Source organism: Ambystoma mexicanum, chromosome 7q, assembly GCF_040938575.1.
Source record: "Ambystoma mexicanum isolate Mex_15411 chromosome 7q, UKY_AmexF1_1, whole genome shotgun sequence".
In the NCBI taxonomy this organism is placed as follows: Eukaryota; Metazoa; Chordata; class Amphibia; order Caudata; family Ambystomatidae; genus Ambystoma; species Ambystoma mexicanum.
This window is the reverse complement of record NC_090941.1, coordinates 530,250,417-530,276,984: the sequence shown is the minus strand read 5'-3', so window position 1 is coordinate 530,276,984 and position 26,568 is coordinate 530,250,417. Positions and strand designations below refer to the sequence as shown.

Genomic DNA, 26,568 nt, shown 5'->3' with positions numbered 1-26,568 from the left:
CTTCACTTACCTGGTCCATCGGCTGTCACCAACGCCTCGCGCTGCATTCCGGCATCTGAAAGACAAAGGCTTACCTACTCTTCGTGCGCTCCGGAGGTCTTCGCACTGCATTCCGGCATCTGAAAGACAAAAGCTTACCAACTCTTTGCACGCTCCGGAGGCCTTCGGCGCTGCATCTCGCATCTGAAAGACAAAACAAGGTGCGTTTAAAGACATTGGGGAACTTTAATACTCACGTGCCATTACTCCTTTCCACATCTAACCCAGTGGGTATTCCGGCACCCTGCAGCCGCTCCGAACTTGTACCTGCAAAATAAAATGACAGTTAGAGCGCATCGTGAAGCAGGCAACAAGCGCTTACTTACGTGCTTCCAGGCGCTTCTATTCATCACACGGGCTCCATCTTCAACTCACTTCAGCCCGTCATCCGCCATCGCCGGAACCCTGCAAAACAAGAGACATCATTACTAAAGACTTTTAAAGACATTAGAATTACTCGAAACTTACCGTTCGTGTAGTAAACGACGGACAGCAGTCCTCTGAAGTCAAGAGGCCTGCTCCCCTTATCCAGTGAAGAAACTGGTTACAGCACCCTGCCCCGAAGCAGATGGAGAGCACGGCGTTCACTTACCTAAGACACCTTACCCTTCGAGTCAGACATACAGTGCACAGAGGTCCAGCCCAAAGAGCCAGCCGTGTGTTACACATCACCTTTGAAGATACGGTATACGCCCAGTCAAGACCGGCGCCTCTATGGGAATCAGGTGAGCGTTACAGTCATTCCTCACGTAATAAGGAGGCTCAAAAGATTCAGGAAACCAATGATTCTAATTGCACCTGAAGGGGCCAGGAGAACGTGTTACCCGGATCTTCTAGACCTGTCCATCTGTCCTCTGATTTGTCTTCCACAAAGAGAGGATCTTCTCTCGCAAGAGGAAAGTCAGGTTCTCCATCCGGATATCGGGACTCTCAACCTTCACGCTTGGTTTCTGAAAGGTTGAGGTACAAAGATTGGGACCTCCCGGATGACGTAATGGAGGTGTTGCTTTCGGCAACTAAATCTTTATACCGCTGCCATTGGAACTAATTCTGCAGCTAGTGTAGAGATAAGGATATTGACCCTTTTTCATGTAGTACACTGACAGTGTTATCTTTCCTGCTATACTTGGCAAATTCAGGACTTCAAGTTGGCACAATCAGGGGTTACCTCGCTGCGCTATAAATCTTTAAACGCACCGCTGAGGAACCTTCATATTTCAAATTGCCTCTAGTCATTCAGTTATGGAAAGGGTTGACTAATGTCTTCCCCCAACTCCTTTTCAGGTTCCCCTGTGGGATTTAAATCAAGTCTTAAAATGTCTAATGGGAACTCCTTGTTAACCTCTTCATTCCTGCCCATTAAGGTTTCTCACTCTAAAAACAGTTTTCCTTGTGGCTTTAACTTCTGCCAGAAGAATGAGCGAACTACAAGCTTTATCTTGCAAACCGCCACATACTATTTTTCACAAAGATAAAGTAGTTCAAGTGAAGCCGAATTTCCTCCCAAAGGTTGTCTCAGAATTCCATATCACACAAAAAATAACCGTGCCTTCATTTTACTCTCCTTCTCACCCAAAGAAAGAGGAAGAGAGATTGCACAGACTGGATCCAAAGCGTACCTTGAGTTTTTACATCAACAGACTCGCAAAGATTAGGCAAGCAGACCAGTTTTTTGTGGGGTATTCAGGACATAAACTAGATTTGCCCATCACGAAACAGACCATCTCAAGATGGATAATTCTAACTATCATAGAGTGCTATAAATTGGCAGGAAAAGACCCTCCTCAACACCTCAGGGCTCATTCAACCAGTGTTATTGCAGCCTCTTCAGCTCTCCAAAGAGGAGTTCCAATAAAAGACATCTGTGTGGAAAAAACTTTAGGAAAACTCCACTACCAGTGCCGTTTGTGAAGAACAGGTCTGTGGTGTCATCGTAAACATGTCACACCTGTTCCTCTGAAGATAAATTGCTACAAAATTCTCTTGAGCTTTCTGTGCTTTACCCAGATCTTAAGCCTGTGCTTGGAACTTTAGCGTTCAGTCATTTGCTACTTTGGGTAAAAATATGCAGTAATCCTGATGCAGACATTTACATGACTTGTCTTTCAGACCCTTTTACAAGAGTGGAGCTTTGATGCTATCCTGGTTACAGTATGCTAGAAAACCTCTGGATAACCTGCCTTGCTTATAGCACCCCCCCGCCCATTTATGCTCTTTAGGGAGTAACCAACTGGTTAAAGGAGAAAGATTCTGACAAGTTGGATGCTATGGTATTGAAACACCCGATTACGACCTACCGCTTTTACAGGGAAGAGTGCTGCATCTTATTTTGGCTTATTTCCCCAGCAATTAACTCTACATACATAATTCTTAGGCTGTCAACTGCATTTGTGATGATATATTAGAAACAGGAAATCTAGAAGTCTTTCGTGGTTATTCCTGTTCCATTTATGCCAACGGTGAAGGAAATGTTGCACAATCTTAGGTTTGTGCAATTTAAGACATGGGATGACGGTCCAGTATTCTATGGATGAATGTCTTTGGCACGCCACTGGCAAGAAATATGGCTAAATGTCTTGTTTCTTGATGATGGACACCTGAGAATCAGAGTAATATTTTTCTGTATCTGGAAGCATGAGTCACTTTCTTTGATTACAGAAATGAATGTGTAAAATTGAAAAAGATTTTGTTACGAAATGCACTGTTGGACTAGGTAGCAACTTCTGGAATATATTTAAGCTCATTAAGGGCATCTGGCCATTTAAAGACTAATCTTTTATACAATTCTATAAGAAATTAAGCATGAGATGCATGTTTCCCTTTGTTAGAATAGATGGACACTAACACTCTCTGGAAGATTACATGTTCTAAAATATTTGCTCTAACTTGTATGTGTGGATTTGGAATATTGTCTATTTGCATGTGGTTTATTCATTTTATATACTGGTTTTAACTCAAAAGATGTTCTATACAACGCATGTATTTAATAGTAGGTATTGTGAAAGCATGTGATTGTTTTGTAGAATGCATTTATTTTGATAGCTTGGGATTCAGTAGATTGTCGTGATCCACTGCCTTGTTCCCACCACTCTGTCAAAGACAGTACTGTAAATATTTTAAACCAACGTGTGTCACCAATCAGTCTGATAATTTTGCTTTTGTTTTCTTGTGTGTCCTTTCTCTTAAAAATTGTATGAGATCCACCCTACTTAATTTGTCTTCCCTTGCCCTTCAACTTAAAATAACATTGTGCTAATTTTCTAGCATGATTAAATGTTGTGTGTATTTTCCAGGTATCAACAGCTTCTAAATGAAATACATCATTGTTATCTAGATCAGCGGGATCTCCTATTAAGTCCAAGTATAACTTCTACAATTGCTGATATGACCTCCCAGAACAACAGGGATCATTGTGCCCTGGTAAGTAAATTTACTTGAAAGATGCTATGTTGTAATTTTCATATTTTGAGTGCTCCAGAACTCTCTTCGCGCATTTGCATATTTTCAAACTGTGGTTGTGGAAAGAAATAGGTTTCTGGAATTACATGTTTCCCATGTACATTTAAGGAAATCATATATGTGTAAACCTTTGACTTGTATACAATTACAGATCAGGTTCTCAGTATCATGGTGTACATCGTCCAGTTCACCCTGCTGCCACCTTAAGCTGACACGCATGAGGATGTACAGAGAAGTTACACAACTGACAAAGAGGGTCCCACTTTTCTTGGTGATACATCTATCTAGTTAAGCTTCTGCTGGTGTTTAAGATCTTTCAACCAAACTGTTCTGTGAATTGGATGCAAGGACCTGTAGACTTAGCCCTCCCCTATGTTTGTTTCACTGGAACCACCCAGCTAATCTTCATGTTCATCCTCTGTTTCTGCGACAGTGGTGAGCGTCTGATGTGTTCCACACTTTCTCAAAATGTATCTAGTGAAGCATTAAGAGTTGGAATGGCTTCTACAGCACTCTGCACCAGTCATCAAGAAGAGCTGCTGCCTGTCTGCCATACTTTTTGCACATGGCCAGACACTGTGAACTAGCTTGTGGTGCTGTGTGAGGAGTTTTATCCTGAAATACCCTTAATTGGCCACTTTTCATAGACACAAAAACTCAAGAATATAGGTGCTGTTAAATTCTTTATTGGAAACATAGTTATAACATTGGAGTACTTCAATGATTTACAGCACTGTAGAACCACCAGCTGGTGACTGCAACAATGCAGCAAGCTATCAACCACCTCACACATGCATTTTCCCTTTTAACCTCTCAGATGGCATCTTTTCTGATATTCACCCTACAAGCACCGTTCACACATTTTGCAAGTCAAATATAAAATTCCAGCCCATTCCCTCATCTCCTACACTTCTCGACTATATTATAATTAGTTTGTCGAACAAGTATATATTAATGATGTGTTCTCTGGGATGGGTGTAAGCTGCTGTTTCATCAACAAGACTGAAATGTTAATCAATGCAATGCAGTCTCCAAATCAGCTATCTGGTACCCATTAAACTGGCACTGTGACTGGTCTGACAGGGATTCTTTTGCCATGCTCTCAACTTAACCATGAGACATATGCGTCACACTCAACCATGGCAGATGCACAGATATGATCCTGCCACCTAGGTTGATGCAGAGTGCCTGCATTATCCTCACAGGTCTTACTTGCGACAGCTATAGGCGGGCTGACGGTTAGGAATAGGTTGTGGATAGGTAGGGGAAGTTAGGATAACTGGAACAAGGTTTTGCTTAGTAATGGTGGAGGGGTAGAGCGATCTTGGCTAGCACGAAATTGCTGGTGTAACAGGGTTTCATGCGTCAATGCTCACACACTCTGCTGCATTCACACGTGTTGACTTGCAAACAACTGTTGGCTATGCTTTTAATAACACATGGTACTTCACAAAGCTGTAGGTTAATTCCAATATCGCTCATAGCAGGTTGTTTTGTTACATTTCTGCACATAACAGGTTAATAATTATATGAATTTATCATGATCCTAATAGCATATTGTATATTCTTGATTAACTATACAGGGCACCAACTATTCCTGAAAGAGAAATATATGCTTTTCATCTGCTAGCATCTCTTATGTTCAAAGTAACTTTGGCATTCAGTATTGGCTGCAAACAGGGTGACTCTAGTGCCCTAAGTGCTCAAAAAAGGGTAACTCTGGCATTCGTTTGTGGGTCCTCTTATTTTCACAGCGAAGGACGACCCAATCTCCAACTCGCCTCCAGGTTTAAATGAATGGAGCTCCATGTTTTCTTTTTTTTAAATGTATTTTATTCGGTTACAAACATGGGATTAGGTGTAAAATATTTTTAAAAGAAGACAACTTCATTGTACTAGAACAGGATTAAGTCATGTATGCAGGATAAATCCCCCCCATCTCCCATAGGGATTCTACGCCCTTCTGCCCAGAATGTGTCAGCCCCTAGTTCTTGTAAACTGAGAAGAGTCCTGGCCGATAACTTCAGGTGACCTCCCTCAGGGTTAGTCTTGGTAGTCAGGGTTTGAAGGTTAATTCTGGGTACGAACGGTCATAGTCCAGTGGGACCCATATCTTTGTGAATCTGCAGAGAAACTCTCTTTCGCTGCTGTGACCTTTTCTGCCACTAGGATGTCCCATATTTTGACCCACCATAGTGCCAGTAGAGAGGGCCTTCTAGAGTTTTCCAGGTGTGAGCAATTGTGATCTGTGCTGCCAGAAGTAATTGAGCGAGTTTGGCGGTTGCCCCCATTTTCGGGTAAACCTTTGGAATTGGGGCGCCCAGGAGGATCACCTCTGTTTTTTTCGGGAGTTTAACGAATGTGATGGCTTCATTTGCAGAGAGGACTTTATCCCAGAAGGCCTGGACGATGGGAAATTCCCACCACATATGCAGAAAGGTGCCCTACGTTCCACATTTTCGTCAGCAACTCAGGTGTAATGCGTTCTGGATGCGGTGGAGGCACTCTGGATGTTAATACCATCAGAGAAGTCGTTTTGAGGGTGCATTCTCTGTTTGTCGATTATGAGTAGCTTCTTGTCCAAATGTCCACCCATGTGTTATCCTCGATTGAATGTCCCAAGTCCGCTTCCCACTGTGTCATGTATGCGGGGCGATGGGATAACATGTCATCTTGCAGCAATCAGTACAGTTTGGAAGTGTTCCCTCTGGTTGGATCTCCCTGCAGGGTAAATTCAATGGGGTAAGGTCTCGTGTTGCTCTTTGTCTCACTAGAGGGTGAGTGTACTGGTGGCAGAGTTGGATGTAGAAGAATCTGTCTGTCTCGGCCAGTTTAAAGGTTACAATGCTCTCAAAAGTGTGCCGTTGCCCATTGTCAAACAATTGCGTTAGGGTTTGGAGTCTGCCCCTCACCCAGTTCTTGAAGCTTGTGGGATGGGTACCAGGGGTGAAGGTTGGTTTGTGAAAGACGGGGGTATTTGGGCCCAGGCCATTTGGGATGGCTTTAAATTTCAGTGCCCTGTCACACATTTTTAATGTGCATAGTGTGGAGGAGAGGATACCCGGCCAGAGCTTTTGTGCTGAGGGGACGAATGGGAGGAATCTGAGGGGTAATGGTACCCTAGATTGTTCAAGGTCTATCCACTGGAGCTCCGTGTTTCATGTAGAAAATCAGACTGTGATGTTGGGGCCACTGTGATGTTTCTGACTGCTCTGTGGGAGGTGCTGTATCTCAGCTGGATATCCCGGGGGTAGATGATTCCACAGGAGCACCAAACCGCAACAGCTCATGATCACTTACCACAGACAGTGAGCACAAACTGGACTCTGTATAAATGAGAGACGCAAGATGGCCTAGGAGAACATGCTCTGGGACATTTAATACTGAGGTCTAAATCGGAACATTGCTGTTTTCTGGACGTTTCGTTATGGTTGCAGTCACAAATGTACCACCTGAGCTCTTTTGGGGCCCAGACAGCCCCTAAAACCCACTGCTGTTGGGCCACTGTGGTTGTTCGAAGTCAAGCTGGCCTATCCTGACACAATGTCAAGAATCTTTTTTGTATTAACATTGACTTAATCACCAGTTTAACCATGGAGAACACCAATAGACCTTCAATCGAAACTTAGAGCTAACCATCTGCCACACTACCTCGGATGACAAAATGACTCCTGCTAGATAGAACGTACCAATATAAACATGTTTGCAGGAACATACTTTTAGCTCTGAAGTGTAATGATACAATTCTGAAGTTGACAAATATGCAAGTAGCAGTAGCACATGTATAATGTAATTTTCGCACAGATATGTTGACCCGCTTTCCAATTTGATACCTTTTTATTGGACTAAATATTCTTTGATGGTAGATCCATTAGTTTTCGAATCCCAGAGACTTCATCAGATGGTCGTGATAAATGAGCAGAGAAGAAAATGACACATAGTTGCACATATCTTTTACATAAAAATAAAAAAAGCCTGCCATGCTAGGACACAATACACATTATATGCAAACCGTTAGGTCAATAACATGGCCTTGCTTAAAATGTAATTTCTCTGTACTGGTGATGAGAATTGCTTCCCAATTTTTGAGTATGTGCATGTTTCTTTCCAATTGAATGGCCCTGTAGACAAAGGGGCCGCCACGCAAGACTGAATTACTTGCATACTACTTTCTGCCACCAATGGAATTTAAAAATGTGTACTTGATTCTACTGGATTGCGCTCTGTGTACCAATATCCTTTTTAAAACCAGAATTCACTCTAATGAAACACAAAGCTTTCTATTTTATTGTGCATTAATATTAAGAAACGACATAATCTACTCATTCCAATCATTGTTTAAAAAAAAAAGAAAGTTTTCCAACAGCTTTTTGAAGGTACATTCACAAATAATAGTGGCTACCGTTATAACACCTTTGCTGTTTAACTGCTATACAAAATATACTCTAATCACTGATATGAACTCTGACAAAAAATGTATTAGGAGAGCGCTACAAAGAATGTCACTGTCTAAAAGGAGAGTCACACAACGGATATTATGAAACCGATGTCTGTATTACAGTAATTACCTATATATTCACAACGGTTAAATTACTAATGATGTATTTTCTTTTCCCCTTCCTATTGTTTGCATTCATTTTCTTATGCTAAAGCTTTTTTATTCATGCCAAGATAATTGTAATAGGAACTTATTGCATAATCAATGTACTGTTTGAGATATAGAGTACATAACACGCACACAGAAGTGCAATCTCTAGAAGTGAATTGGATTACATTACTAAAGAATATCTGTTCCTTCTATGATTTATGTTTAATATATATGCACTAAAGCTAGATCAAGACTACTTACTCTCCTAAAAAAGCCAGCGACCACCAAAATCGAAATTGTTGAGGCTAGAGCCACTTATAAAAAGTCTATCATTAAAAGGAAAATAGAGAATGAGATTCCTGGTTTGATCTGGTAACGCAGCCAACCAAAATGGTAACAAGAACTTTTGGAAATTAGTTACACAGGGCCCGCAACATACATTTATAGAGTCAGTTTTGTAATCTATAGTCCTTGCCCACGTGAAAGGAGTTCAAATACCGACTCTGAACATCTAGTCACTTTCTGAAATGACACTGATTTTTATCAGCAGGGAACAGTTGTATGGTACATATCTTGTCTTTACAATTAAGGAGGTTACAGTGCCAAGTGAAATACAAAAGCACAATCCTTGCCTAGGGCCGGGTAGTGTATCTCCAGACTAATTTCGTGCCCAGGTGGAATAATGGGCCGCATTACTTACAGTCAGCTTTAATGAAGTAATCAATACAGAAAAGATCACCATTTCATGGCGGTCAGCAATAATTCAGCCAATTAACTAAAAAATGCACTAGAGAGAATCCTGCCTCTTATAGACCAATTTCCTTGATAGACTCACTCTTTGAAATATTCGCCCGTGTGGACTTAGCGAGAATGGAAGAATGGGTTGAAACCCACCAAATGTTTTCACCTATTCAATTGGGGTTCAGACTAGGAGTGAGCACCGGCGAGTAGACCCTAAATCTGTATCTGATTGTGGCCATTTCACTTTACATAAGAAAATAGCCGGTTAGGGAATCTGCGACCAGGGAGTTGACCCCCTTGGAGAAATTCATTGCTTCTAATACAGGAGACAGTCACTTGGTGGGGTTGCTATATGTGCTAATGAAAAATGGGGAGGAGGTGGGAGCTAGACGCTTCATGGCCAACTGGGAAAGGGAAGGGGAACAACCCATTGAGGAAGCCCAATGAAGGGGTTTATGGGCCAGCATCCCCAAACTAGCTAAATCATTACAAATATTGGAAACCTGGTTGATACCGATGTACCAATGGCACATGACCCCGGTTAGGATGCATCCTTTTCCCGCTCTAGCTCTTCACGGTGCTGAAGGGTATGTGGGGGCAGGGGAGCTGGAGGCACATGTGGTGACAATGCCCAAAGGTCACATGGTTTTGTGAAATGATACAGTGTGCTGTAGTGGTTATATTAGGGGTATCCATTGGGGCTAACATCAGCCTGTTTATCCTGTGGTTGGGGGGAGAGCTGGAGAATCTGCCTACAAAGGCCCAACACAAAGTATATGTGACTCTGGTCTTGACATGGGCCCTGTTGATAGCTCACAACCTAGCACGATAACGCAAGCCGCGAAGACAAGGGCTTTAAGTGGGTCATCAGCGAGAAAGGGGACAGGCTGAGAGCTCATTGCAATAAGTGGACTTCCAGGCCTACCAGCCTCAGCAGAGCAAGAGAACGATTGGTGCAGGACCGCGGAGGGCAGGGGGAAATTGGGGGGGTGGGGGGGGCATGGTTCTAATTACAAGTTGTCATAAAACGGTTTGTTTGACTTAAATGCCAATAAAAATGTAAATGGAAAAAAAGGGCCGGTTTACTTGCCTTTATGAACCAGAGTACTGCCTTCGATAAAGTAAACCGATCAAGTTGTGGCAAGTACTCTGGTCCCTGAAGTGCCCAGAAGGGATCTTAAGGTTTCTTATTAACCTCCACGAAAATATAATAGCACATGTTAGGATTGGAAAGCAGGACCACTGCACTCACTGATTTCCGGTTGAAGCTGTGGTGTGCCAGGGATGCGTCCTGGCCCCCTGCTTTTCAGCCTCCATATAAATGGTTTTTATGAAGCCTAGGTTGCAGTTGGTGTGGATGTCCCAAAATCGGGGAATAAAAAGCTACCCCTACTTGCCTATGCATGGTTCTTATTGCACTGCTAAAGTTGATCTCGGCCTGTACATCTTTCATGAATGGACTGGATTTGAAAGTTAGCGCCCTCTTATCCGCAGTCATGGTCTGCCACAGAGGTAGACGGTCACCAAGGTTTTGAACCATGTTCAGCAATGAATCAGTGATTCCGGTGGTGAATGAATTTGACTACCTGGGCATTCGCTTTTCATCGTCACTTTCATCCTCATCACATGCGTTGTAACACACGAATAGGTTTAAACAGGCATTGGGGGAGTATTTCGCTTCATGTCTTAAGCGAAACAGCTAGATTTAATACTTAAAGCCTACCAATGTAAGTCAGTGTCAAGATATGGTATGACACTCTATGGTGCCATGTGAACACTAATGAAATACAGACCATCAAGAATGGCTTCTTTAAAAAATCCTAGGGCTTCGCCCGTGCAGCACCCAACTATAGTGTACATATGGAATTAGGCTGTATGCATATTAATGATGCGTTGTACATGGTACTAGTGCTTCACTGGTTGCGATTAGTAAGGAATTGTAAGGCACAACTTACCATGGATATCCTTAATATGATGATAGTAAAGAATAAATCAGCAAGCGTACCTTGGTTAAAAGATATAAAAATCAAAGCTTTATGAAATGAATGCACTTTCATATTTTTATGCACCAGCCAATTTAAGCCAATTGATGGCTGGTATTAGCTGATGACCAGGACAGGCAAGAGCGTTTAGAACTCTCAAAGCCACGCTATCATTATGACACCTAATGTACAGAAATAATTATTATGGGCATCTAATCAAAACTAGAGAACTCTTGTAACAAAGGCCCAGTTCAATTGTTTACCACACAGGGTTGTCATTTTGAAATGGTCAGGGAACAATAGTACTGAACAGTCATGTCTGCTGTGCCAAGCAGCAGTAGAGGACTTGGCCCACTTCCTGTTCTTCTGCTCGGTATATAAAAATATCAGGAAGTCTACTTTGAAACCTATATTAAGAGAAACTGACGTAACACAATATCGGCCTGCTCTAATATATTTGATCTGGGCAGGTTCTCCTAAAGTGGCCTGTGCACTTTTAATCTATTAAAAATGTGCATGGTATAAAAATAAAACTCTCCCAGCCCTTTAATAAGCTCATAAACCGTTGTCATTGTTGTTATTTAAGTGGTATTGTACTTTTTGGTCTATTTTATCCATAGTCACATGATTGGTTTTAACTATAATCGTGGTATTGTGTTTATTGTTTGTATTGCATTCCATGTCATGTGTTTTTGTTGTGTGGACTTTATGGAAAGTCTGATTCTTTCCAAAATAAACGGAGAGTAGTTTTTGTGAAATGTATAATAGTCACTAATACGAACATTACTTAAACTGAGTAGCCCCGAGGAAGAGTCAAGACTCGAAACGTGTTGGCAAACTTTCCTTTTGTTTTTTGAAAATACGGATTCAAATTGAACCATAAAATATATAGTTTCTTGATATTTATGCACAGTAAAATCGAAACCGTTGAAATTAAATGGAGTGATTCATAGTTTTGGAAATGATATCTGTACAAGAAGCACAATCCGGTATAATCAAGTAAAGAGTTTTTGTTGGTCACTGACACAATGCTTATTTTATTTAGGGGGGGAAGTGGCCCCTTTTACTTGGACTAGAACTACAAACTGCTGTCATTTACTAACATATACCGAGCGCTCACAAGCGTATCGAATTCCCCATAAACTAATTTTGTTTGATTTACATTTAGTTCGTTCTAATTCAACCTTTCCTTCCTTCATTTTTAAAAATCTTTCTTCCCCTTTTTGACGGCTGATTTCTGCACCCTTTTGCCTGTTAATCTTTTCTTTACTTTTCTCTTTCCTTCTTTCAATTGCAAAGCAACACAAACCCCACCATGTTCAACTTTTTTTTTCCATTTGTCGCCAACCCTACAATTATTTAGAAGATGATCGGAGGGTAGGGGCGGGGGAGGAGGAGTGTGTGCGTGTGTGTGCTTGTGTGTTTGTGTGTGTGTGCGCTCGTGTGTTCTGATGCAATAATTGTGTAAGTGCTCAATAGCACAGGTGAATGAGTGGGGACAACAGATAACCCTGACCGGTGTCTCTTGGGAGATATCAGCGTTTGTAATGACGCTAGCTGTTTGACATGTATATAACAAGTTAACCTAGTGTATAAAGGCAGTGCCCAATCAAACCTTTGATGAGGCCTTCCATATGAAGCATCATTCAGTCACATCAAAAGCTTTTCTGGCATCCAGAAGGGCCAAGCCTACATTTTTGGTGGCGTTTAAGTTGGCTATAATGGTAAACGATCTATACAGGTTCAGCGGGGTACTTCTTTCTGGTGTGCATTGTCCGCATTTATCAATTGCAGTATGTGCTGAAGTAGGCAGCTTGCCAGTATTAGTATGTTATAATAAATAGGAAGCATCAGCAGTGCCCGATATCAATCGGTTAACCCGGAATGTTACCTTCCTTCAGCAACAAAGTTATTTTCACAGACATCAAGGACTCTGGCAAATGCCCCTCCTCGTATGCCACCTGATGCACCCTCAAAAGGTGGGGGAGGGGGGTGTACAACAGTTTCAATAATACTCGTTATAGAAATAGGCAGCTGTTTATGATATTTTTTATTTCCTCTAAGGTGCTAGTGAGTCCACGTTTCTCCAAGAATGGGGAGAAGTTTAGGAAGCTCCATTTGTCGAAGATCTATGTCGAATTGAGCATCAGAGCAATCGGAAGTGGAAGTATACAATCTCTGGTAGCACTTTATTAATATACATATGATTTGTGATTCCCGCCACAGTTCGAGACTTGATTACTGGAATAGCTAGAGAGCTTCTTTCTCAATTTGCCAACCAGACCACCGTTCGGCTTGACCTATCGGCTTCTCCTAATTTCCTAGCCATTACATATTGAAGTATTTGATCTTAGTTGGTTGCTTTAGAAAATTGCTCAATCTTTTCATAACTTGTCCTTGAGCACAGGTGATGTAAAGACTGGAGGGGGGTATCTGTACTTCTGCCATCTATATGGTAGGGTAAAGGCACTATGGTAGGGTAAAGGCACAGAACACCCCGGCAACACTCTCAATTTGGTAGCAGTGGATAAACAGCCGGTTTTAACCTTTCAGGAGGTGATGCAGGCAGATTCTTAATTTCAGTGCTTCCCCAAAGCCCCCACAAAGGAATGTCCACACACTATGTTAGGTTATAACACAGCTTCTTTAAAGGGTTCACGAATATATACACCTATAAATAAATAAATAATAACTCTTTGTACTTGGGATACCTATTCAAAGAATGGCAAATATAAATATATACTCAATGTGGTACCACACATTACTTAAATCCAGTAATAGATGCACTAACTGGAGACAGTTTTAAATAGGCAGGTGGATTCTTAAATGAGGTGTAACAGCATAATAGGGATGCAAGGCAGGTTAGTGGTGAACAGTGGCAGAATACTTTCTTTTGGCTAGATAGATAATTGTGAGTGAGTATCCCCCACCTGGGCAACTTGTAATGGACAGGTTAGAGGGCAACTTATTCGGTCTTTTACAGCCCAGTCCAATAATTTTCAATAACCTTGTGCTTTCTTTAAAAGGTTCTACCATCCCAACGTAACTGAGAGGCCACAGGTGAACCTGATGCAAGACAACTCTGGCACCCCAGATGACTCCCGAGGCTAGAAGATGCTCTTCCTTGTGACAGTACCTTTGGTGCCTTGGCAGGCGAAGTGGCAGAGTTTCTCGGTTTCACTCGATGATTTCCTCCGAGGAGGGACCCGCTTGGAAGAAGGAGCCACTGGGATGCTGAGTCCACGAGAAAAACTGAACCAAAGTCTTTCTGAAGTGCAGCAGTTTTACTCTTCACAGTGCTCTTTTGGTCGGTGATTTCTCTGACTGTAGAAGTCCTGGGAAGATGAAACTTGCTGTGGGCTCCTCCTTAAAGGCTTGACAGATGAGAGTAAGACCCCTGCGGCGCTTCAATGATTTCTTGCGTCGACAGGTGCATAGGTCACTTTTGGTGTCTGGTTTTGGAATATCGCGGTTTTCTGACCTTCGGTTCTTTGGTGCTGCAGCCGCAACACAGACCTCTCTACGGCTTCTGACAACCTGGACCCGACCACCTCTAGTGGATCTCGGACCCTCACCAAGTCTGGACCCTCTGGAAATCTTTGTTAGCTTTCTGGTGGCCGGAAACCCACTGATGGACCTTCCTCTGTACTCAGCGACTTGGGACTCTCTTCGGTGGGAGAAAGCGGTTGGCCATGGTGAGGATGCCCCTTGAAATGTTCTTAGGCAGTTGGGAACTTTCGCAGCTTCGATGTCCAGCAGCACAATGCCAGGGTAACCCCTCTTCTGGGCGGTAGGCTGCAACAGCTTCCAGCAGTCACGAAACGCACCTCCTGGCCCAGGGTGACACCAATGGACTTCTTCGACTCAAGATGTCGGGCACTCCTTCAGGACTCACGAAGATCGCTTCTCCGGACGGCAGGCACTCAGGACTGGATTCAAGGGCACTTCGGATGAAGAACAGCAGGTTGCTCAGTGGGAGGTCTCCTTCGCAGGTCCTCTCTGGATCAGTCCTTGGGAGACACAACCACTTTGGATTACAGTGAAGAAATACAGCAGCAGACGTCTCTCCAGCTGGGCTTCAAGGAACAGCTTCTTCTTGCTTCAGCTTCTGAACAACTTCTTTTTCAAGATGAGCTTCTGAACAGATTGGTAAGTAAGAGGTCCCCAGATATACGTATCTGTTCCCCATTCACTCAAGCTGAGCCAGGCTCAGACAGCCAATCATGCAGAAGGGCATTCATGCAGGCAGGCAGCCAATCCGGCTCACAGACATTCAGGCCATTCTCTCCACCCAGATACCCATAACTAAGAATGTGGATTAGGGTTAGTACCCATCCTTTCAGCACACTATACAGCATTAATGTCAGTTGCAGTCAGGGCTGTCTCATTCATTGTGTCACCCACAACAGATAATGTGAGTGACTCCCAACTCCATTCATAGAGGTCCCACCCCTAGTATGTACCCACTACACACAGCCCCTGGGAAGGCTTCAGTAAGTTTGACAGGCGGCAGCCTCAGAGTCATATATGATCTTTCCACCCAACAGCCAGTCAGGGGGAAAGGGAACAACAGAGACATATATGGTGTTTTCAATCAACAGCCATTTAGGAGGAAGGGACAGAGACCGGGCTTCTCAGGACTTTGGCAACCAAGGTAAAAGCCAATAGAAACCAAGAGGCCACAGTGGCCATCTTGCCTTCTTGTAGGAATCCATTGATTCCTTTGGCAGGGCCTGGGTATCCCAAAAAAGGGCGTACACTCAGAGCCACCGCCAAGTCAGCATGTTGGTGCCACCAGCCCATACCTTGCTCTGTGGCCAATACACAGGTGCCCGAAAACACACATAAGGGGTACACAGGTGTACCCCGACCCATGGGTGCCATGAGGGTATCCCATGAGTGGTGTTCACCAAAAGATGAATGAAGAGCTGCATTGCCAGAGGTCCAGGTTGGACCTCAGTGGCAGAAAACATAAGAAAAACACACACAGAGATTTGGCAGGACAAGGACTAGTAGGCCATGTCCCTCCATAAGGCATTTCCAGCCTCACAGGCGACATGTTTGAATTCCTGTCTATTTTGTAGTCCCTTTACCTATTTCTCAAGATTGTTGAATCTGTGGCATATATCTAAGATTCCCTGTGTGGAGGAAAAATAAGTAACAAGGCATACTTCTTTATGTACCCCCTATCATGATATCACTGTGCACCATTATATTCTGTTTGCCACACACCATGTTTAAATCACTGTCTCTAGCTTGTATGAGGAGAGATGGTAAACTGGATTGCGCATGTTACAGTTGGAGTAGCACTTTGTCTTATATGATGAATCCTGCAGAGTAATGATGCCAAGCCTAAAGTCTACTCCTATGTGGGCAGGTGAAGGCAGCCGCTACCTGATCCGGACCCTGGGTGGGGTATTCAGAGGGTGGATCACATGGGAGGAGATGAATGTCAAGGGAGAGTGGTGAGGCCACAAGGAGGGAAGCAGTATTCTTCTCTTTATTGTGAAGAAGATCCTTTAATTCCAGAGTATTTGATAGCTTGCTGCCAACATTCAAAGCCTTGTGTGGCGAGACGCTCGCCAGAAGCAGGTTGGTGGTGTTTGGGACTTGAGACGAGGATCTCTGGAAGAAGAGAGAAAGCAGACGGTGCACAGCGGGGCTGGGTAAGGAGACATGGTCCTGAAGAGCTGTACGGGTCTTGGCAGCGAAATAGAAGAGCCGGCACAGAGACCCAATGAGACTCTCCCTAGAAGAGGAAGCTGGCCCGTCTCAAACACTCTTCAGCAGCCGTACATTGTTCATATGAATATGCTCAAAAGTACTTTTGAAACCAAAATAGTAGAGTTGGAAGGAAAAGGCAAACATGGTACAATTCTCCTGACATAAGATGTCAGTTGGGAGAAACCTGGAACCAGCATTGCCAAGACTGAAAGAGGTTGACAGGCAGAGCTTGAGCAAGCCCTCAGGCATGGGGTGTCAGTTTGGGGTAAATTGACAGTTAAAAAGAGTGTGCTAATGGAGAAGCACAATTGTGTATCACATAAAGAGAAATTGAGTGTTGCAAAGAAGCCTGATAAAGGGTATCTGATAGTGACATCTTTTTTTGGAAAGATACCTGGCAGGCGAGTGTACCAGGTGATCTAAGTGAACCAAAAGGGGAATATTCCTGGCAGGAGAGTGCACTAGGATATCAGGAGTTTGCAATTGAGGAGTTTCCTGGCAGGAAAGCATACCAGGATACTCACTTTGAATTGGGTTGTTGAAAAGAAACTTGGTCATATTAATCTCTTGTTTTCTTTGAACATGTTGTCAACCAGAAACTTTGAAAAGACTGACCTTTTGCAATGCTCGAATCATTGTTGTGAAAAAGACTTTTGTTTTGCCATCCTGAAAAGTAGTAAAGACTTTCCTTTGCCTCATTCCAACAAGCATTATGGAACAGACATTTTGTTTTGCCATTCTGAGAGACTAGGATAGATTTCCTCTTTTTCTAATTTAGCTTGTGGAAGAAACAAGGGTTTTGTCATCTTGAAAAGAGTATTAGGTAAAAGACATTTGTAAGCCTTTTACGTGACTGGTTTTGCCATAAAACATTGTGAATAATTTGTCTGAAATAATCCATGGGAAGGAATTCACCCCTTGTTTTGGTAGAAGTTATGTTTGAGTTATTGCACTTTTCTGTTTATTTGAAATTTGAAACATTTACCTTGCACATTTTGTTTGTATGTATTAGTGTGAGGATCAGATTGAGCTTGGACACAAGGTCATCTTGCTTTAGTTTTTATAGGAAGGGATATTCATGTTAGGATAGGGAAGCTAGGCCTTTATCTAAACCCTTTCCTATGAATGAAAATGACTAATTTTGCGAAGAATACCTTGGTGTGTCCGCTTCTCATTTCTGACCCCTTACACTATCCTGAAAGAATACTCGCCTCTACCTATTCTCGCTTCTGACGTATATCGCGTTTGGCACAGGCAAGCGTGTTCTATGCTCTCACTTTCCTGCTGAAAGGTGGCTTTAGCTGGCAGAAGTAATCATATTACATCGGACTCTCGCAGAGTGGGTGCAAAGCTTTAGGGAGTATATTCACCTTGGTAAAATGCTTTTTCTATGCTGCCCTCGCTGATGACACTAACAAGCATGGCACAGTGCACCTGGCATCAAAGGCCTGTATAACAAGGTTTTGTCTCTGTCAGCAATAATGTTTCATGGTGTGACCTTGCCCAGCTGGAACCACCCCCCCTGCCATTGAAACTCATGCATTCATGTGGGTATAAGAGAACGTCCTGAAGGAGGGAGGGAGCTTCACTTATGCCAAAGTCCCAGGGTGCCATTGGTTATGTGTCTGCTATTGCTTTACTAATAAAGTGTTCATCAGTACACCAGACTCGTGAGTGGTTATTTTTGCCACAACACCTGTTTCGTTTTGGATATGCATGTACCAATAATAGGAATATTAAATGCTTCCCACAGTGCTCTCATCATTGCAACCGTTCTCTTGTTTTTATCAAAGTATTCTTCCATGGATTTTGTGACATCATTTTTAAAAACCGGGTCTGATGAGGCTTGCGGTTTGAATCGAATACTTACGGGCGGAAGACCCAGCCAGAACCTGAATGGTAATCTTTACTGGGTTGTCGTCTAGTAGTGGTCTATGGGTTCTATGAAAACTGATTCTTGGGTTACAAATATGTAATCGATTCCGGGCTGTGAATCACGTGCTCCATACTACTGTGTGTTCTCTTTAGTCGATGGGTAGAGTAGTTGCCATATATCTACAAGATTGTGGTATGAGGTTAAGCTGCTGATAGTGCAAAGTTTGTCATGGGCCCACTTGTACCTAACAAGCTGTCCAATGTTGTGTCATACAAACTTTTACAATCTCCAACAAATACCGTCGTCCTATCTAAATCGCGAGGCGGTAGTTTAGTGACCTTTTCAAAGAATTCTGACTGTCTGCGTTTGTTGCCTGGACATTCAATATCTGCACTTTGTTGTAGTGAAAGGTACATGGGGCAAGGCCGCATCTGCCCTTTGGGTCTGCAATTGTGTGTTGGAGTAAGTTGAAAAGTGTCTCATTGTTCCCCATCTGTTAGCAATTTGATCTGTTTTATGAGTTCAGTGATGAGTCTTTTGGAGACATAATTCATGGACCCAGTGTCTTGATGAATATAATAAGACCTTACGTGTTTTCTGACAGTTGTTGAGACCCCAGACATCTTGGTGCCTGGCATGATGATTTAAGATTAACTGAATCTGCCCATCTGCACAGTGCCACTGTCGTAGGCGAAGCACAACAGCCTGTAAGCCTCTTTCTAGACTTATTGAACATGTTGCTGCAGGTCCTACACCGCCATCAACACGGACCACCCCAACCCATTAGAGTAATACCCGATAAATGGTGTGATTAACTCCACCTTAACCTTTCACCTTCTCTGGTTGGTCACTTCAGAACTGTGGGGGAACTTTTCCTTAGCCTTGCTTGCTCAGCCAATGGAGATTACATACTATTAGACTGTGCAGATGCACTTTGTAACACGTACAAAGATGGAAAGTGGCATAGTAAAGACACAATAGAGCCGCTAAGCACACGCCAGACAGACTACAGTATTGTGGAACTTCTAAGCATTGTACACTGATTTGTAGGTGCCATAAGTGTTAAGAAATTACATGATCTCTTCGCAGCAGTTCAATTCCATGACCGGGGGAGGAGGGTATGGGGGCTCGCCACGGCAGGACTCTGCAAATTGGGCAGCTTGCTCAAAGTCTGAGTAGAAGCACGTTTTCCCACCATGTATTATCCATAATTCTGATGGGTAGACCATTGAGTAGAAGATTGTTAGGAAAGATTTCCATTTATGTGTAATTTTCCCTCCAGTTGTGAAACGCCCCCCCCCCAACTTTTTGCTTTTGTCTGACCATCTTAGCCTGACTTTTACCAGTGGAGCCCAGCCTTCTGCTGTGCTCCTGGGCTTTTGCTCCTCTTGTTAAGGGGAAGCTAACATGCCCTTCAGACTGTCAGTACTGGGAGACTTTGTTTCCCTTAGTCTTTCACTTTGTTGCCATTTATTGGCAACATTTTATCAGTGCAAAGTGTACCTTCCAGTAGAGTGCGCTAGGGTCTCATTTTCATTTTTAACGCCCTGAAGACCCTCCAAGGATTTTTGGTGAATGTACAAGTGTGCCCAGGACAGAGCTGGTGGCAGCAGTTACTCTTAAAGCATTTTTGACTCTTTTCAATGGTCCAAACCGCATTTGGGTATTTTGGATAAGAGAAGGCACTCTAGACCTATTCCAGGTCGATCTTCTGAGTTCACACCGAATTTAGTAAAGGAGCCAAATATCCTGAACCGAAGAAGCTGGGGACCCGCTGGAAGGTTTGGCACCCTGACCCCGCTGTGGTGCCATCAGAGCCCCTGTTTCTCATCGATCAGAGAAGGCCTGCAAGGGCGCGTCGCCCTGTTGGAGTAGTGGGACTAACTACTCTCGGCAACTCCTGCTTAACCTGCAAACAAGCCTCTTCGGAAGTGTGTCTGGACCGCCCAGTGAACTGACCAGCTCGTACGGGACCTTTGCCTTTGAACCGCTGCCGTCTCGAGTTTCAACTTGAGACTTTGGGAACAGTAAGCTCACCGAGTTTCATACACCTAGCATTCCTAAGTCTGGAATTAGGAGAGTCCGCCTGAACCTGAGCCTATCAGGTACCTCTGTCGCTCCGCTGTGGTGACGAGCTTCGTGGGTGCCTTGCTGCTGTGCCCTCCTGTGCCCTAAGACGACCTGCAGTGGAACTGGCCTGATCCCTTCCCCAGAAGCGGAGAAAAGACCACTGTCACACCACAAAGCCGGTCAGATAGCACAGCGAGTAGAGCGCTTGCTTTGACATCTGTGCAGAGCCTGCTTATGCAGGTTCGAATCCCGGCAGGGCCAAACTCAGCCTTTCATCCTTCCCAGGTTGATAAATGAGCACCACACACCATGCGAAATAAGCAGCACTCAGATACCTGAGGGTTCGTAGCGCTATATAAATGCACAAACAAACAAACAAACACACAAACAAACTGAAGTCCTGGAACGCAGCCCCTGAAAGCCGGAGAGACGCTCAACTGCGGGACTCAAACCTGCGAACGAACTGGACGTGACTGGTGAAGTTTGGTCCGGACTGCATCGAGGGTCAGTGAATACTTGCAACACTTAACCGTGGCCCCTGGCGCATCCTTAGACTTTTACGCATGAGTGTCCCGCAAGGACCACTTTCCTTTGTTAGGGTAGCCTGCGCTACCTTCCTATTCCCGATTCCTGGAAATCGCTCTGCCCTCTTGTGGAGACCCTCCTTGAATAGTGGAACTTTATTCTTCATCACCTCAGCCACCTTCCTGAGTCACTACAGCCCAAGACCAGTTTTTGCACTTAATCACGCGATCGTGTGCTGCCGTGCTGAACATACTTTTGAGCACAAGGCTCCACACTTCGTAGGGATTGGACTGCCTCTTAGAGTTTGGGTTGCTGAAGAACTGACTAAAGTATATTTGCACTGTCCAACCACCTTCTGTTTAAGGTTGCAGCTCTTTACTTGTTTAAAATGACTTTCGGCCAATAGTTACTGTATATATGTTGCCGACTATAGTGTTGTATGAGTATTGTTAATATTGCTGTGGTTTCATCTTGTTTGACTTAAAAGGCCTATAATGTATATGTATTTTTGATATATACACCTGACTGAGAGTAATTTCTGGTGTCGCTAACTGTGTGTGCTCATTGTGGACTTTCGATCACCCACACCCCTCCTGAGACCTAGTCTTGACCTCCGCCAATGCTACCTTGATTGGTCTGGCTTGTTCAGAAGGTTTCCCTGTTCCAAGAAACTAGGCTGGCATTCTGAACCTTTGCCCATAATGTCAGAGTTCAGAAATCCATCTCAACAGGGATGTTGTTAACCTGCAGTATTTTGTTCGTAGCTTCAATTGTGCTTTCATCATATCACCTACGTGGCGGTATCAATGTGCCCTGCCCTATGTATGTTTGTCATCTGACATGCCTGTTGCGCCAGTCGTGAACCACAGGAGTCATTCAGGGCAAGATCTTTTGCCCCCTTAGTTTTAAAGGAGCTTGGGACCTAGTCAATCGTTCTCTCTGCCGATTTCAAGGGAGGTTCACTTCATAGTGCACATGTTGGCAACATCTTATGGGCAGTGTGGCACACGTTCAAATGAGACGTTGCAGGTCCCGTGGCCCCTTTCTCCAACTCTAAAGATTGCAGATTTTAGGTGCTGCCTACCACGTGACCTTGAATTGAATGAAACTTGTCAGAACATTCTCTTTATCTTTGAAACTTGATTAGTTTTCCACTGTAACTGCCTCTGAATTTCACAGCTCACGATTTGTGAATTTTACTCTGGTGAGATCTCACAGGAAGGTCAATAATCTGTCTAGTAACCTTGGTCTCCTAAATCATCTGATTATGCATTTCATTTTAGAGATGATTCTTTATGATGACCTGCTTTGAGCATGAACCATGAGTAGTGTAAATGTATGTGTGTCTGTGGGCACACATTTGCTGGTGAGCAGGGTTGGGGTAGTTACAGGGATATAGTGGCTTTGCATTTCTACAGTGAATTCTTTTAGAAAGTGCACTTTGTTTCTGAGGTGTGATATTCTACAATGTATGCGATGTACAGTCCAAACAAGATATATTGGGGGTAGGAATGTGGAACGTTTGGCTGTGTTCCAGAGTACCTATTTTGTTTAATTGATTTTTGGCATTTGTTTCACAGGTTCGAAGTGGCTGTGCTTTTATGGTCCATGTGTGCCAGGATGAACACCAGCTTTATAATGAATTTTTCACCAAATCGACACCCAAATTAGAGTAGGTGATTAAAAGTCAGTGTAATACATATTGGCTGATTAAAAAGTCACTTGCTAAAAGAATGTTTTTCTAAGATGCGTATGTCATGTTGCTCTGTGGGCAATTGTTGCAAATCTAGCGTGTTTATTACTGATATTTATGCATTTTCTTTATTTCCTCACTGAATTGGCGTTTCTTTCACTTGGTTGTGTATGTTGAGAGAGAAAACTGCTTGTGTGTGAGCACTTCATGTTTCAATTGCTAGTAGTACCTTTGCTGGCCGAATGCTAAAGCAGCTTTAGGATTGCTACCAGTTTAACCTTGTCGCATCACATTTAGTTTGACTATCTTGCTCTTTCTAACTGATTACACCCTACCACAGATTCCTCATCTAGATAAGTATCCTTCAGTGCAAACTATTTTTTTACATTTTCAGATGGTGGTTTAGTGCAGCTCTGTGCCCAACATCCTCGGAAATCTGATTCCTCAATCACAGAAATTACGTTGCCTTCCTTTCACAGAAGCCCTCAAGAACACATGTCTTCCTCTCTTGTCTCCCGTGGGCTTTTCCCACCCTAGCACAGACATCCTCAAATCCCAAGGTGGTCAATAGAGATCGGCAACCCCTACTCTGTATGGTCTGGCTGGCTACTCATGAGGGCCTCAAGGCAATCGCCTTCACTATCTAGCTTCCTCTGGGAATTTGTAGATGGATCCTAACCAGGGTACCATAACAACTAAAAGATCCTAAGAAGTGCAGAGCCTTTTTAGGACTCACAGGATGTTACAGGAACTTCATTGAGAACTATAGGACCATAGCTTCTCCTCTGAATACTATGTCTTCTCCGAACTACCCCAAGAGGGTGAAGTAGAATGAAGACTGTGAAAAAGCATTTCAGTGGCTGAAAGATGCTCTCTGTAAAGTTCCAGTGGTGAGAGCTCCAGATAGCACTCTGGCATTCTTAGTCAAGAATGATGCATCCAATACAGGGATTGGAACAGTCTTGAGTCAATTTGAAAGCAAAGGCAGGGAGCGCACCCCATCTACCTTATTAGTAGAAAACTAAAACATAAGGAAACCAGGTGGGCTACAATTGAACGTGAAAGTAGATACAAATAGGTATGGACTAAACTTCTTTAAGGCCCATACATGGAAAACATCCAAGTTCAACTTAGCTGTACCTTTTCATGCCCTTGTACTATCTGCTCTTATGTTCTCTCCTTTCTTTGTCTTCCTTCTACTCTCTCCCCTTCTTTTTCTCCCACCCTCCTCCTCCTGTCCCTCTCTACATCCCTCTGTCCCTCCAATGTCCTTTGGTCTCCTGCTGTTCTCCCCTCTCCATGCTACTACTCTCCCTTCTCCACAACACTACTTTCCCTCTCCACGCTACAACCCGATCTCCCTCTACACTGTACTCCACCCCCCACTTCTCCCAAAGTCCCCCTTCTTTCACTCTTGCCCTAGTACACTCACTCTTACATACACCCCCTACTCTTACTCTTAACCTCTTTCACTCTCTTTACTAACCATTCACACTCTAACACCCATGTACTGCTTTCTCACACCAACCAATACCTCACCTTGAACATGCTCTTTACAAGCCTCCACCACTTTCTACTGCACCTTCCTTCCGCCTCTTGGTCTCTCGGTCTGCTGCTTCGTCCTTTGACCTCACACAAACACCCTACATTGTCTGGTTTCCTGTGTCCCATTTTTACTACTCCTCCCATTGGTCTTGGAGCCTACCTGGCTCCCCACGCCAATGGCTAGGCTGCTTTCCCCCTGAGTTCGTGTCATAACCAGCATGAGGCTTTAAAATTCCTATGATGCTTCTACCCCTCCTCAAGCACGGATCCTGAGAAGCTCAGCAATGGTGGCCCACAGCAAATATAGTCTTTGTCAAAGATCTTGTGTGTGTGTGGTCCACCAGCATGGGTCGGACATACTTCTGCCATGGTAGTCCTTGAGAAATACCATAATTCCTGAAGTCTTTGTCTGCGTGTCGCTCCTGGGTGCCGGTTGGCAGTATGTACCGCTCCAGGGGCCTTCTTTTCACCATCAGCTCTTGCTACTAGGTAGCTCATTCCCTCGTCCGCCTCTAGGACTTCTGGAATCCTAAAAAAGGAAAAAGAATGCTGGCACGGCAGGTATGGGGTTATAAAATATGGTTCTTGACATTTGTAGCCAGTGTGATGAATCAGAAATGTGGCCTGGGACCCTTCTCATGTGGCAAGGGAAGGGCAGACGCTTCCTGATCCAGACCCCGGGGGTGGTTTTCTCCAGGAGGATCACATTGGGGGAGGAGGGGGAAGAGGCCAGAAAGATTGCGAAATCCCCCTGTTTAGCTTTCCCCATAACCCCACACTTTTAATGGCTGTTTGTACAGCAGAAGAAGTCAGAAAGTCTAACTGTGTTGGGGAGGACTACAAGTTCCATAATCCCATAAGTACTGGGATGTGGAAGAGGGCCGAAGAGTCGTGCTGTAGTGGTAGTCCAGCAATTAAGTCTGATAGCCCACACCTGAGGGAAGCTGAGAGACTTTAGCGGCCCACTAAGGAGCAGGCAATTCGAAGGAGTTGGAACTGTGGCTGGAGTGTATGCAGTCGTAGTATAAGCAGAAGAAAGAAGGCACAGCGTTGGCAATCCAGGCAGAAGTGGAAGAAACAAAGGGACGCCGGGACTCTGATGCAGCAGATTTCACCTTCTTGTTCCGTGAGAGTCTTGTTCCCCCCCACATTCTGATGTGCAGAGGCTGCGCAGCGGAAGGCGTGCAGTAAGGCTTTCGTGAAGCTGTGGGTTTCTGGAGCGAGAGGGGCTCCTTAATTGAGTGGCCAGACCGGATACCCCTTCAACGAGGAAAGGTGTAGGTCCTAAGTGAAGCCAGAAGTTGGATGAGTGGTGCAGCACGTGGAGAAAGGAACACAAAAGCCAGTGAGAGAAGCCTGGCTTTCTCATTCCTTGCGCAAGCACTGCTGGCAACAGTATCCAGCTTAATAATCACTTACGTATGTTAGTGGTCAGCAATGCGGGACAGACAACCGTTTGATGATTGTTCAAAACATGCCATTTTATTAAAGTATAAATAATATAAATTCCCTCACTATGCCTACTCTGATGAGGATTTCCCTGCCTAACAAAACTAAAGGGAAACACTCTAACACAGGATGTCTGGCCCTCACATCTAACATCAAATACACAAAGAAAATATATGGCAAGTCAAATAACATCAACAGTTATATTCATAGTTTCTTGATAACCTTTGAGTAACCTCAGTAAACTCGTTTTGTTAACCAAAGTTCCAACAACAACAACCCTCTTCTTCCTGGTGAAATGAAGACTTTCCACTTCCTCAAAATAGCATCAATGTTATTCCCAGCCACAATGCTCTGCCTCCACTTCCAATTGTCCAAGAAGACATTGTACCGTTCAATAGGAATGCAACTTTTATGAATTTTAGTGAAACATAAGTCTACGGTAACAGTTATTATATCTTCATTCACAAGGTTAGGGTTCACAATAAGCGTTTGTCAGGATGACATTGCAATGCTGTTGCTTCTACTTCAACAACTTCACTTCTACTAGAGTTTACCATGAGGACATTCTCCTTTGCCTCATAGTGTTCCACTTCATTCGCGATAACGAAATCTTACATCTTCTGACAACCAAATATACCACCAAAGCTTCAGTACTTTGTGATTCTAAACTGATGCTGACTAGATCCACTTTAAGGTACTGCAGCACCTTCAAATAGGCAAGGCACTCTTCCTCTGAATATTTCTCTTAAAAAAAGGGGCAGCCTCTTTGCCTCTCTTGTCTATCTTTAACACCAGCAACCTAAGTTTGCCTTTATGACCCACTTATGTTTACAGTCTTTGGCAACATAGTTTATGTCAACTTCAAGTAATCGGTATA

The 26,568-nt window shown here is 43.7% G+C and overlaps 1 protein-coding gene across 1 annotated transcript in view; it reads left to right on the top strand.

The window, feature by feature from the left end:
• Positions 1-26,568, top strand: part of COG3 (component of oligomeric golgi complex 3) — a 1,080,852-nt gene that overhangs the window by 425,445 nt on the left and 628,839 nt on the right. Inside the window, exons 10-11 of the mRNA XM_069640775.1 lie at positions 3,333-3,459; positions 22,585-22,676. Coding sequence (XP_069496876.1) covers positions 3,333-3,459; positions 22,585-22,676 — 219 coding nt within the window. The remainder of the gene's footprint in view (positions 1-3,332; positions 3,460-22,584; positions 22,677-26,568) is intronic.